General features: G+C 42.7%; 1 protein-coding gene across 42 annotated transcripts in view; it reads left to right on the top strand.

Moving 5' to 3' along the window:
- Window positions 1-252: 252 nt before the first annotated feature.
- The window catches only part of CLASP2 (cytoplasmic linker associated protein 2), a 138,647-nt gene continuing 124,538 nt past the window's right edge, over window positions 253-14,361 (top strand). For 30 of the 42 annotated variants that reach the window (XM_068670576.1, XM_068670605.1, XM_068670604.1 and 27 more), the window contains exons 1-2: window positions 253-814; window positions 13,517-13,620. In XM_068670576.1, the coding sequence (XP_068526677.1) occupies window positions 268-814; window positions 13,517-13,620 (651 nt within the window). In that variant the 5' untranslated portion in view covers window positions 253-267. Of the gene's footprint in view, window positions 815-8,107; window positions 8,187-13,516; window positions 13,621-14,361 lie in introns of all 42 variants that reach the window. The other 12 variants (XM_068670627.1, XM_068670616.1, XM_068670614.1 and 9 more) reach the window with 1 other exon arrangement.

Here is a 14,361-nt window from a genome sequence, read left to right as displayed (position 1 = left end):
TGTGATTTAAAACTGGCACCGAAACAGCAATTCCAGCCGCTACGGACCTTATGGCACCCAACCCACAGGCGGGCTCCGCGCACCCTCCCTGAGCCCCCCGCCCCCCTTGCGGCCGCCAAACCCCCTCAGAGCCCCGGGCCCCTCCCCTCAGCGCCTCGGGGACAGCGGGGCGGGCGGGCTGCGCATGCGCCTCCTCCGGCGGGCCACAACCCGCGTGGAGGCGGTGGGCGGGGCGGGAGAGGGCGGCCTTGCTGAAGGGGCGGGGCCATGAGGAGCCCCCGCCCAGTGCCGGGCCCCGCCCCGTGCCGGGCCCCGCCCCGTCAGTCCGGCGCCGGCCCGCGGCGGGGCCGCAAGTTGCCCGGGACGGCGGCGGGGGCGGCTCCGCGAGGCTCGGTTCGGCCCGGCCCGGCCCGGCCCGCGGGGAGAGGGGGACGGCCGTTGGCACGGAGCTCCCCCGCGGAGGGGACCGGGGGCTGCCGAGGCTGCCGGGGTCCGAGGGGATGCGAGCTGCGGGCCGGCCCCGCCGCGGCGTGGCGCGGGGGAGGTCGGGCCGGGCCCTGCGGCGCTGAGGAGCTGGAGCCCCGTCCCGTCCCGTCCCGTCCCGTCCCGTCCCGCCGGCCCGGAGCCGCCCGGGATGGATCATTTCTGTCAGCAGGTGCAGCAGAAGGACGTGGGCCGCAGGCTGCAGGTCGGGCAGGAGCTGCTCGAGTACCTGCGCGACCCCGCGGCGTCCCCGGACGTGGAGCAGGACCCGCAGCGGCTCGACAAAGTGATCGACGAGCTGGCGGCGTGGGTCAACTCCAGCAACTTCAAGGTGCGGGGCGGGGAGGGGCCGGGGCGCTCCTTGGCCACACGGACAGGCCGGCGTCTGGCCCGGCCTCCTGCCCTTCCTCCCCCGGAGACTCGGGAATCTGGCCTGGCTTTGGCTAACACTTCTCGCTTTCTGTTCCTTTTATCGTTGCCTGAACATTGCAGCACATTCCCTCTTGGGGGACACCCCCCCAACTGTTTCCTTAGCCTGACATAGCATGGCTATAACATAGCTAGTAATTCTTTTTTTGCTGCCCCTCCCATTCCCTTCCCGTGCTGGGCTCTCTGCGCTTGGTGTAATGTTTCCTGGGATTCCCAGGATTTCCTGCAGGCCCTAAAGAGTCTTTTTCACTGTGTTCGTATTTCTCTCTGTTTAATGACTGAATTGCTTCCTCGGGTTCCAGTTGTAAATTTAAAGTTTTTCTATCGCTTTTAGGTGGCTTTTCCGTAGACGAGAAGTTACACGGTATTTTTATAGGTACCCGATGATGACTCATGTTTGGCTTTTTTTCCTGGTGCGCTTTTGGCTGACATACAAGAAAACAGTATTTACCGTGGACACGTGGGGAAGTAATATTTGTCAAATTTTCTGCTGTTGGTCAGCCGATAACGATAGACAATGTAGCTTTATTACCAAGCGCGATCGCATTCGTCTTAGCGCTTTATTTTATTTTTTTTTCCTGCTGTATGTAACTGTCGCTGGTCTGCACTCCCGTCATCTGGTGGCGGTGTTGATCTGTACTGCTGAGCTCAGGTCTGGCAGCAGGGCAAGAGCCGCCCTTCCTGCTGCGCAGAGTCCAGAGTTGCTGTCTTGTCTCCTAAGACAGTTGTCCTTAGGACCTCTGGACTTAGTGCATGGAGGTTATGCTTTTTTTTTTTTTTTTTCCTATTTCTGTAATCTCTGGAGGAAAACATAGGAACACCTTGCAAAGGCAGTGTGTTTGTGAAATACTTACTTTTACTCCTTAGGTTTGACAATGCTGTGTACTTGGCTGTGTTTGCACATAGCACTTCTAAGTTTGAGGCCTGAAAATGATCAGGCTCAGCTGTATTTGCATGTATCTCGCTTTTTTTTTTTTTTTTTGAGCAAATTTGTTCCTAAAGGTCAGGTTAGTTACAGGGAGTATTGTGGGTTGGATAAAGATGATTTACTTGGTTTTAAATTCTTAATCTGAGGATAGTTGTTGGCAGTTGATAAATGTCAAAGTTAGGCAAGTTATTTTTAAAACATGTAGGATAACTTAAAAGTTGTTTCCTGAACTTCTAAATTGATGAAATTGGGAATTGAAAAGGAAATTTCAAGGTGTTGTGGTGGTTGTTTCTTTTTATCTTTATAAAGCAAGTAATTCTGCTCGCTGTTGATGTAAGGTAACAGTGATGTTGGCTGTTAGGACTGTACAACAAAAGAGGAATGTACTGTAGGCCAGATAACCTTCCCAAGCCTCAATCAAAATATGAGGTTATTATAAAATCTTATAATTACTAATTATAATTCTTACTATATTATAATGTGACAATTATAATTCTATAAGTAGATTTCTATAAATTATGATGATTATCATAATTCTTACTATATTCTTACAGTCTCCTTTTCTGTGTGTCACCTATTGGTGGCTCTTTATACATAAAAAAACCCTGCATTTCAAAGCATATTGTACATGCAGTATTAATGGCAACAGCACAAGGTCTTGGGTGTTTTGTTTGCAATCAGTTCCAGTGTCCCTGTCTATGATGGTGTTGGTTGGCATCTGATGTTTCCAATGAAAATAAGGAACATTCTGGAGAATTGTGGTTGGCATCTAAAATTCATATTTCATCTTAAACAAGCATGGATGTTACATGCAGTGAGACTTGATCTTCATAGCTCCCTTCCAAGTGAAGTATCCCATCTGATGTTTAACTGCTAGGTCTTAGTTTGTTGGTAAGCTCGGGGCCTGAATGATGACAGAAGATAATGAGTGTCACAGGCTTGTATGTATTCTCGAGACAAGTATTTCAGTAAGCTTTGTTTTTAATTATGGTATTTATATTGATTTGTTGGGTGCCTTTTTTTTCTGCTGAGGAGAAATTTTTATTCCTAGAAATTCCTACTTAACATCTTTTTTTTTTAATGTCCTATTGAAGGTCTTCAAAGTCCTGAAGTAATTAATCCCTCCCAGTTGGCATGGCAGTTTAATTGGGCGATGATATTGGCTGGCAATTGGCCTATTTGTCAGAACTGCTGAGCTAGATGAACTGGAGTTACAAGCAGGGGATATTTAAAGAAAGTTACAAGAGAGTGCATTATTTCCTTGGGGGTGACAGGTATGGATGAAGCAGTAACTAACATAACTTGCCCTGGACGCGCTATATTTGTTCCCACTCTACTGAGTGTGAAATTTCAATTCTTCTACATGAAGTGCTCCATCTGAACATCCTGAAAAAGAAGAGGAGAGATCTGTGAGCTCTTGGTTCTTCTCTGTGCAATGTCTGAGAAGACATGACATCCTATGACAGTTTCTGCCTCAAATAAACATAAGGAGAGGAACTGGAGGAAATAGGAACAGAAGGGCTGATTTGGCAGACTTGGTAACGAATGAAAAGAGATGAGGGGTTAAGTAACCAAGTGTGGACTTGTTATCAGCAGGGTTGAATTAAGAGGTCAAAATCTTTTTGCCACAAGTTTAATAGTGTTTTTACTTTTTGAAAGTTTGCAGCTTGTACTGGGTCTGGCTGGGATGTTAACTTGTTAACTGCAGCAGCCCACACAGTGCTGTGCTCTGCGCTTGTAGCTAGAACAGCAGTGGTATCACACCAGTGTTGTGTCTGCTGCTGAGCAGTGCTGGCACAGCATCAGGACTCTCTTTAACCCTCTTAGGGGGTGGACAAAAAGAAGTGAGAAAAGAAATATCACCAGGGCAGCTAACCTAAACCAACCAAAGGGATATTCCATACCATATGATGTCACGCTCCACAATAAAAGGTGGAAAAAGGAAGAAGAGGGGAGGGGTGGGCTCTCGTGAAAATATCGGTCTTCCTCACGAAAACCGGCTACATGCGTTGAGGCCCTGCTTCAAGGACGTGGTCAAGCATTGCTCATTTGTGGGAAGTAGAGAGTAATTTCTTTCCTCTGCACTTCCACATAATCTTTATTTGAGGTTTTATCTCAACCTGTGAGTTGTTCTTTACTTTACTTTTTGCCCCCTTCATCTAAGGAGGGGGACTGAGAGAGTGGTTGTGGTGTTTAGCTGCCTAGCACGGTAAAAACACCACAGAGCTATTCACACAGAATCTCTAGGTTGGAAGAGACCTCAAGATCATCAAGTCCAACCTCTAACCTAACACTAACAGTACCCACTAAACCATATCCCTAAGTTCTACATCTAAACGTCTTTTGAAGACTTCCAGGGATGGTGACTCCACCACCTCCCTGGGCAGCCCGTTCCAGTGCCTAACAACCCTTTCAGTAAAGAAGTTCTTCCTAACATCTAACCTAAAACTCCCCTGGCGTAACTTTAGCCCATTCCCCCTCGTCCTGTCACCAGGCACATGGGAGAACAGGCCAACCCCCACCTCTTTTTTCTCCTAAGCTCAAGCCACAATTCTCTGTTGAGCCAGGCTGGTCTTCTTCCCCGCTGGCTCATCTTTGGGCGCATGGGAATAGACGGCTCCTGTGCCATTAGGATTTGCCTCTTAAAGAGCGCCCAGCCTTTCTGGACCCCTCTGCCCTTCAGAACCGCCTCCCATGGGACTCCACCAACTAGTGTCCTGAGCAGCCCAAAGTCAGCCCTCCGAAAGTCCAATACAGTGGTTTTACTGGTTCCCTTCCTGGCCCCGCCAAGAATAGTGAACTCCACCATTTCGTGGTCACTCTGCCCAAGACTGTTCCCGACAATCACATCCTCCACCAGTCCTTCTCTGTTTGTGAAGAGAAGGTCTAGCAGGGCACCACCCCTGGTAGGTTCACTAATCAGCTGCGTCAGGAAGCTATCTTCCACTTTCTCCAGAAACCTCCTAGACTGCTTCCTCTGGGCTGTGTTGTGCTTCCAGGATATGTCAGGGAAGTTGAAGTCCCCCACGAGTACAAGCGCTGACGATTTCGCAACTTCTGTCAGCTGCCTGTAGAACTCCTAATCCGTCTCCTCATCCTGGTTCGGCGGTCTATAGCAGACCCCGACCAGGACACTAGCCTTGTTGTCCCTGCCGATCCTAACCCAAAGGGACTCGATCTTGTCATTCCTAGCCTCGAGTTCTACAACATCGAAAGACTCTCTAATATAGAGAGCCACACCGCCACCCTTAGCAGTTTAATTAGCAAAACTCAGCCAGTAGTTCCAAACTATGAAAGCATTCTCCTCAAGAAACTGGCTGCTCTTGACTTGGACTAACGCACGCTTCGTTGGGTTAGAAACTGGCTGGATAGCTGGGCCCAAAGAGTCATGGTGAATGGAGTCAAGTCCAGTTGGAGGCCAGTCACTAGTGGCATTCCCCAGGGCTCGGTGCTGGGGCCGGTCCTCTTTAATATCTTCATCAATGATCTGGACGAGGGCATTGAGTGCACCCTTAGTAAGTTTGCAGATGACACCAAGCTATGCGCATGTGTCGATCTGCTCGAGGGTAGGAAGGCTCTGCAGGAGGATCTGGATAGGCTGCACCGATGGGCTGAGGTTAACTGCATGAAGTTCAACAAGGCCAGGTGCCGGGTCCTGCACCTGGGGCACAATAACCCCAAGCAGAGCTACAGGCTGGGAGATGAGTGGTTGGAGAGCTGCCAGGCAGAGAAGGACCTAGGAGTGATGGTGGATAGTCGGCTGAATATGAGCCAGCAGTGTGCTCAGGTGGCCAAGAAGGCCAACGGCATCCTGGCTTGTATCAGAAACAGTGTGACCAGCAGGGCTGGGGAGGCGATCGTCCCCCGTACTCGGCTCTGGTGAGGCCGCACCTCGAGTACTGTGTTCAGTTTTGGGCCCCTCGCTACAAGAAGGACATCGAGGTGCTCGAGTGAATCCAGAGAAGGGCAACAAAGCTGGTGAGGGGTCTGGAGAACAAGTCTTATGATGAGCAGCTGAGGGAGCCGGGTCTGTTCAGCCTGGAGAAGAGGAGGCTCAGGGGCGACCTTATTGCTCTCTACAGATACCTTAAAGGAGGCTGTAGTGAGGTGGGGGTTGGTCTGTTCTCCCACGTGCCTGGTGCCTAGGGGGAACGGGCTAAAGTTGTGCCAGGGGAGTTTTAGGTTGGATGTTAGGAAGAACTTCTTTACCGAAAGGGTTGTTAGGCACTGGAACAGGCTGCCCAGGGAAGTGGTGGAGTCACCATCCCTGGAAGTCTTCAAAAGACGTTTAGATGTAGAGCTTAGGGACATGGTTTAGTGGGGACTGTTAGTGTTAGGTCAGAGGTTGGACTTGATGATCTTGAGGTCTCTTCCAACCTAGAAATTCTGTGATTCTGTGTGATAGGAAAACATTATGTATATTCAAAAACAATTTCTTATTTCAGGCATCACGTTTTATACTGAGATTTTGTTTCAAGTCTTGTGTAGCTTTAGAATCAGGAAAAGAACATTAATGGAAAGCCTTAATGTTACCATAAAAGCTGATTTATATGTTAAGTTATCAATTACAGTATTTTGCTTTCTCATTCTACTATGTTTCAGCTGCAGTTACTTGTTAGCAACATAGTAATTTAAGCCAGGGATACTCTTCTGTGTTAGTATGTAATAAAAATGAGTAAATTTCCAAGTAAATTGTACTTAATTTTCTATCTCCTGTTTAAATGGAGATCTACTAATATTAAATTCATTAAAATATTTTTAATTTTATGGTTGCTTCAGATCCTATATTTTATGGAGGGCTTAGTTGTCTAGTTTCCTGTGGAATCAAGAATCATACAGTACTGTGTACGTAGGCCACTCTTCCTCATATTCATCCCCAGTTGAATTATTTTTGGCCTCTCCTCTAGTGTGGACAATTGTTACGGATGAGGATTTTAAGAGAACATTGTTCTTGAAGAAAATGTGGTTCCAAATTTTATGAAAATAAATAGCTAGTAGGAAGGAGTAATTCTGTTTGTGTATTTGTGGGGAAAATTACAAACGCCAAAGTTTCAGGAGGTCTTGGGCATTTGCCTCTTCATGGGCAGCAGCTTGCATTAACCATGAGGTTCAACAACATAGGTTTTTGTGTTCATAATGAACAGTTACAGGAAATTAAGAATGAAGTCTTGGAACAGTATACAGGATAATAAAGGGGGAGAAGAAGTGTCCTCACCAGAATTATTTAACTGATCATTTCTGACTACGTTTTTGTTTCTAGATAAATGCATATTGTCGTCTCATCTACTTTCTGTTGGTATATGGGAATTGCTCAGAATTCCAGTAGCATTTTGTACTTTATTTTGTTTTTTGAATTTTGAAGAAGACCAAGTGAAAAGAAATAACACTTCTATATTTTACGAAGCAGGTAGACAAATGCTGTGGTCTGAATTGCTAGGGAAGATAACATTAGCTTCTCTGAGTTGTTCTCTTGGGAGTTTGGTAAAAGATAGAATCACTTCAGTGGATGATCTAGGTTAACCAGATTGAGACAAGCACATAACATCTGGCCTTTATTTTTTTTTTTTTGTTTTAAGCTGTTAAGCTGTTTGCTTTTTCTGAGTCTGGGAACTGCTCCTCATCCATTCTCTCTCCCCCCCCCCCCCCCCCCCCCCCCCTGTTTTTTTTGTAAGGCTTTCTGTTTTATTTTTCTTTCAGCAGCTTAGGTGCCTGGTAGAGGAGGTAAGGCCTAAAGCAATATGGCTGTCCTGGTGCTGGTCCCTGTTTAAAAGGGATTTTGATTTTTCAGTTAATACTGTGATAAACAATATCTGGCAGTTATTTTTTAAAGAAAGGGGGAATGGAATTGCAGTCCTCATACACAATCCAGAGAGAAAAATGAAGAGAATGAAGAGCTTCTTCCAGCTCCTTAGTCCTCTTCATTCATCATTTAAATTTTAATAATTCCAAGTTGCAAATAGTAAAACATTGATTTTCTAACATTTAATTTCTTCCTGTTTTAAGAGAAGTAATAAAAAATCTGAACTGATGTAGTATATGTAAATGTAATTGATCCAAACATATGCTGATAACTTTGTCTTAATGAAAGCTTTTAAGAAATTATCAGCTCTCTAATTGGAACTTTCATTTTTTTATTTGTTTAAGATATGAGTTTAAGATATAGTGGTCCAGCTTGTTTGCATACAGAAGTCTGTAATTTCTTTAAAGTATATTCTAAAGAAATCTCTAGTCTTCTGTTCTGTGTATCTCATGCTTTTGTTTTGACAGGTGTCGTTACTGGGATTAGATGTTTTAGGTGCCTTTGTCAACAGACTATCAGGACGTTTTAAATCCTATATAGGAACCGGTAAGTGAAAAGTAACTTTCTTTTCCTTAAGACCAAAAGGTAGTATGTAGTATATTGCCCATCCACCTCCAGCAGTGGTACCTGAACATGTAGGAAGCTTTCTGAGCTAATCATAGTTTAAAACAATGTCTGGGGATGTAAATGTATAGGTATGTCATTGCTTAGTCTCATAAGTCTCTCAGTAAACACTGTGTTGGATGTGTGCTGTAGGAAATATTCAACAAAACATTGAATATTTCTTTTTTTGTTTATTTGCATGGTTGCTTTTGTTTGTTTGTTTTGTTTTTAGAAAAGGCTGCAAAAGGAGACTCAGTTATTTGTATTTTTTTCTCCAGAATAGATGTTTTGAATTGTGTTTATATTTCTGAATTTCACAAAAAGATGAAATTCCTGCAACACCTCAGAAAATTCTTTAATTTCCTTTAGTTCCCTTTATGGTTAATGATCATACGTAATGGTCAGAGCTATTCTAAGCTGTGACTTTTCTTGTCTTGGTGACAGATTCTCTAAAGCTGTAAAAAAAAAAAAAAGCAACAACAACACAACCCCTATGATGTTTAAAGCTCTTTACATCCTGTTGAGCTGTCTGGAACCTTTGTGGTTGCAACTCCAGTAGAGTTGACAGGGACTCTCTGAAAGTGGTTCACAGAAAGGGGTAGACAGGAGAAGGTATATGCAAGAAGGGCACTTAAAAAGAGCAGTGGTCAATAGAGAGGGAATAAGGGGGAGTTGTGAGCAATGATGCACACTGAAAAACTCCATATTTGTGTTGTAAAAGAAGGAACTCTTGTTAAAGTTTAACAAACGAAAATTGTTTGTGCTACCTGTGGCGTTCTTTGCTTCAGGGGATCATACCGTAAAGCTGCTCAGAATTTTTAAAAATAAACAGGGTGCCACTCTAGGCGCTGAATTCTGTGATTTACTTGTTTCTCATCTTCTGTCCTTGTAGAGGAAATAATTGTTTAATCTCTCAAGGCTCTACTCTGACTCTCCAGGCTGTTCTTGGCTCTAAATCTCGCATTATTGTCAAACTAGTAGTGCTAAAATAATTATGTGAATTCGTATAAATGAAGATTTATTTATTTTTACCAAGCCAAGAAAAGGAAGACAAACAACAGAGAAGAAACTAATTGGGTAACAAGCTCTGTTAGGGATGTAATACAAACCTAACTATGTATGCAGTTAGAAAGGAAAAAGAATAAATATCAGGTCAGATGTAGATAGCAGGTCAGTTGGAGGTAGACCAGGTACAATTAATGTGTGCTATACAGCATGCTTACTAACACCTTTAAGATTTCTTCACAGAAGAAAATTATAATATCTTTGTATAACTATGCTGACATATTAACAGGAAAATCTGTGGAATGGCTTATAGTGATAGGAGACTGACAATATGCTAAAATGTGGTGTGAGGGCAGATAGAATGGGGTACAGGTCTTTGTGGCTCTGCAAAGAATAATTCTGCATTATCAGCAGAAATTAATAAAAGAAAGAAAGTTGTAAAACATTACTGGGTTTTCCAAATCCATTTGAAATAAATTAAAGAAACCAGGCAATGGAAGAAGTAAGCTCAGCAAGATTAATATAAAACAGTAGGGATATGTGAATCCATACTGTATGTGACAGATAATATACGTCACTGGATAAGTTGGGATACTACTGCCTTGAATAGTGCCTTTATAGATGATGCTACTTCTTCATCCTCACATTTGTGTAACTCCAACGTCTATTTGAGACTGTTTAGCTTGCAGACTGATGGCAGAAACAACCAAATGGAGCACTTGCACAGCAGCATAGAGAAGGACATCAGTTTGATAATGATGGTGAGAAAGCGTATAAAACATAAAGGAGAACTACCAGCCAAAATAATTGTTCCGTTATATTTAGAATAAAGTTGGGGGATAAAAGTGATATAAAAGTTCTTAGTGATATGTTTTCAGGTCACTTGTTCTTTCGGAAGTAATAGCACTAATCTTCTAGAGCTGGAACTCCAATTCTGGTGCAGGGTGCCCTTGTACTGCAACTATGACTTACGCTTTTCTTGGTAAGGATAGAAACCTGCCTAAAGGTGGCCAAGTTAAAAAATCTTTTAATGAACTCTTAGTGCACAAATACCCAGTATATACTTCCTAAGGTGACAAAAAATCTCCTAGCTTGTTCCTGTGGACTCAGTTCCAACATATCTCTTAGCTCCTGCCTTTGATGGACACATACGTGTCTTATTGATGGAAGGCCCCAGTATGTCCTCAGGTCTGCTTGTAAACAGACAAATACTGGTACAAGGGCTGGGCTGAGCTGAGAGAGGGAAACGGTGTCTGGGGTGGTGAGTGGGCAAAGCTGCTGTTTTCTAGTAGTAGCGTTGGCTTGTCTTGATGTAGAGTGTGTTGTACTGTAGTTGCTGAAGCTAAGCTGTAATGGCTGCTTTGAGCTTAGGACTTCTTTTAAGGGCTTCTTCTAAGAACTCAAAATTTCTTGTGCTATGTGGCCTTGGGTTGGACAGAACTAGAGTGGAGCAAGAGGCCAGGAGGCACTGAATGCAAGCTAGGCAAGGATGCTTAGAGTAGGGGAAAAGAGAGGGGTATTAGCAAAACAGGATGCTAAAGAGGACCCAAGCATCTTAAAAATGGTCTAGGAATTTTTGGGTAGGGAGTTGTTTTTCCCATTTGCCTGTAGAAAGGCTAGCTAACACTATCTGGCTATTTTTCATCACCAATGCAGAAAAAGCAATAATCATAATCAAAGTAGTTCTTACTATAAACATGACATTTGCAAAACAAGTGATGAAAACATTAGGAGTTCAAGTTGAAATATGTTTGGTGGCAATCCCCTTCTAGTTGATCACTTTGGAATTTTATTGATAGGCAACCAACTTAAAATCATTTCCTACTGGAGCTTACTCTGACAGAAAAGATGAACTACCAAGCTGATAACCAGCTGATGGTTGCCAGCACTCAACAGTTGTATTCCTTTGTCTTATGTAATTATGTCTAATATGTCTATTGCCATATATTTGCTCTTAAAACAACTTGCGATTTAGGGGGAAAACAAGTCAAGGCTGCAGACAGGCAGGCCCTTGAGCAGCTGCCACAACAGGTAGTCCCTGTGTCAGAGCTCCCAGAGTGACAAAGGCTGGCATGTTTAGTAATCCACAGGCTGTGTCATAGCTTAGTGCAACACAGTGATCTCATCTCTGTTCAGCATTTTCTAGTAGCTGTTCTCTGTGCTTGCCTTCGTGATTACAGCAAAGCCCTGGTATCTACAGCTCCATGAACTGACTCAGCCTGCTAATGAGTCACAAAAGAGTGGTGTTCAGCAGGACAGGCATTCACTGTGCTGCCCTCCCTTGGAACAACTTCTCAGTGTTTATTTTTGTTTTGTGACTGGAAGTTTAGGAGGGGTGAGCTGTGTACTCCCAAAATTGACTTCTGAGGTTCTGGACGTTTCTTTGGTGTTCACAAAATGGGGAGGGGGAGGACACGGGGGGACACCCTTTCTTTTCACAGTGTATAATGAAGACAGCTGTAATAACTTATTCAGAGCAGAAAGGGAAGAAAAAATAGATGAAAAATGCAAAAGCTTGATAGTGATAGCTAAAGATGTCAGTGGAATATCCAGAGCCAGTTGAATTAAGTGTTTAGATTGTAACAATTAGAAAGTGTTCAGATACAGTAAGAGGAAAAAATCAGAGTTCAGCAATGTATTTGTCCAGCAGTTATCACACTACAGAAACAGCTGGGGGGTTTAATACTGTTATGTAGAAGCAGAGGACTGAGGAGACCTCCTGAATTACATATTCTTTTCCCTTTCTTTTGCTGGCACCACTACTGGTTAGTTATCATTGTCATTATAATCATCAAGTTCTATTACAATTCTTTCAGGTTTCCCTTTCAAAATGCAGGGTGATAGAGTTATTTCTTCTGTGAGCTGAATAGCAGTCAGAGGCTGAGAGAGGGACCAAACAAAAAGTAACTGTCAACTACTCTCATGTGTTCAGAAATGTAACACCATAAGTAGTAAAAGGTGATTTTAGCTGTAACTTCTTTAGCTGGTGGTGGAATATGAGAGAGTCCCCAAAAGATTCCTGGTAAATGTTAGGAATGTTAGGCTACTTTTAAAGTTTGAAGTAAATGGCATGGTAATTACAAACTTGGCCCCTGCTTGACTAGAATACTAATTTGGAGGAGAACTACAGGCTGGGTGTCGTGATCTGCGTTGAGTAAGAGTTCCAGCTAGAATTACCTTTCTGATACTTTCAGCTCTTAGAAATCTGTGAATCAGATCAGAAACAAAAGCTCATACAAAAGGCTGAGCTGTTAAGAGGTAAATGTTACGGTTAGCCTGTGACACTGATTTTTCCAAGTGGTGTTTCAGGTACTGATAGTGACTGTAAAAGCACTGTCCCATGGGAGATAAGTGGGAGATGACATCGCCATCAGTTTCCCATTAGTTGTAATCCCTGTCAAAAAGCAGTGTGCTCAGTGTCATTGCTGCTTGTTTTCAAGAAGTTGTACTGAAAGCACTGTGGGGAAGAATCTCACAAAGTGTGCATGTAGGTGCCATACAGAGAACTGGGAACCAGTATAGCAAGATGTCTTGCACAATGCTGATCTCAGCATTCATTCAGATAGCTTTGCTAGAGATCATATAGCGTTAATTTGTTTATCAGCTGCAATTAAAAACTTTTCTCTGTGGATAAGCAAATCAAAGATTTGGCAAGTCCTTTCATTTTTAGTGAGTTCTAATCTCTAGGATGTGAAGTCATCAACTCTTGAATAATTTTAGTTAAATAGTATTTGAGGGCACTTGTTTTGAAATTGTAACTTTTACTGAAGGAAGGACAAGTTTCCACAAGATACAGTGAGTGAACAGGAAGATTTAAAACATTTAAAATTTTTGTAATTAAATGGCAAAATCCCAATGATTTGAAAGTAGTTCTTTGTCCTATCCTATTCTTTACTTCTCCCCACTGCTCCCCAGGTTTTAGCATTATTTTTCAGAAAAGCCAGACATTCAGAAGCTGCTGGCATAGTTTTTGAAGATTAAATGGTAGTCATTCATACAGTTTTTTAAGACAGAAAGCTTTATTTTTTTAAGCCTGTTGGAAATGCTGTGTTCTTTAATTTCAGTTCAATGCATTTGTTGTTTTTTTGTAACATATTCAGAAATACATTTCAGAGTTGCAAATGTTTTGACCATCTTACAGTCAGCTTTTTTTTTTTTAATAAGGTATATTTCAAATGTGTTTAAGGAACTGTCCTTCAGTATTACAAAATCTTTACTGAGTAAGTGTTTCATCTTTTTTTTTTTTTTTTTTTTTCTCTCTCCTGTAGTGCTCCTGCCTTTGATAGATCGCTTGGGAGATGCCAAAGACCAAGTTCGAGAGCAAGCACAGAATCTCATATTGAAATTGATGGATGAGGCAGCTACACCCATGGTATGCTTTCACTTTATAGAGATTCAGATATAGGCCTCCATTGAGCTTTTTACTTATGCATGAGCTTGACTTTGAATACGTCACAATGTTATGGTGACTGTTAATAGTGTATATGTTAAAGGTATTCTTAATGGATTAACACTGATGCATTGTTCAGCTGAAGATAAAAACCTGGCACAGCACAATTCTGCAGGTTTTGAATATCATACCTGAATTTTGTCACGTCATGTCTTGTGGCAGGACTTTGTTAATTAAAGGATGCTTGAAACAACCTACTGGATCTGTGATAGCATAATGAGAATAAGTAAGTTTATTTTGCTCAGAATTTATTTTAAAACGTACTTTGTGCCTGACACTTAGTAGTCCAACAGTTGAGATAGTGCATTTTAACACAGAAAATCTGGCTTTCTAAATGTATGACAAACATATGTGTGAACCTTTGACAAACTGAGATGGGGATAAATTCCCCTCTGCTTTATTTCTTATGTTGAAGTTTGAATTAAGCAAACCTTTTCACAGTTCTTAGGACTGGGTGGCTTCCAAGTGCTAAATATAGATATATCTACTCATAAGATTGTTTAACAGGACTTCACTGTTTGAGGACCGATATTACGTGGAACTCTGGGGAGCCTGGTTGTCAGTAAGAAGTGTTCTTAGAGTTCTTAATTTCTTAAAAAAAATCTTTCTGAGTTTAAATGCAGAAGTTAATAGGGAGTGTCTGTTTGTTCTTTTGCTTGCTAG

The sequence above is a fragment of the Anas acuta genome, chromosome 2, assembly GCF_963932015.1.
Source record: "Anas acuta chromosome 2, bAnaAcu1.1, whole genome shotgun sequence".
NCBI lineage: Eukaryota > Metazoa > Chordata > Aves > Anseriformes > Anatidae > Anas > Anas acuta.
This window is presented reverse-complemented; position numbering and strand designations above follow the sequence as displayed.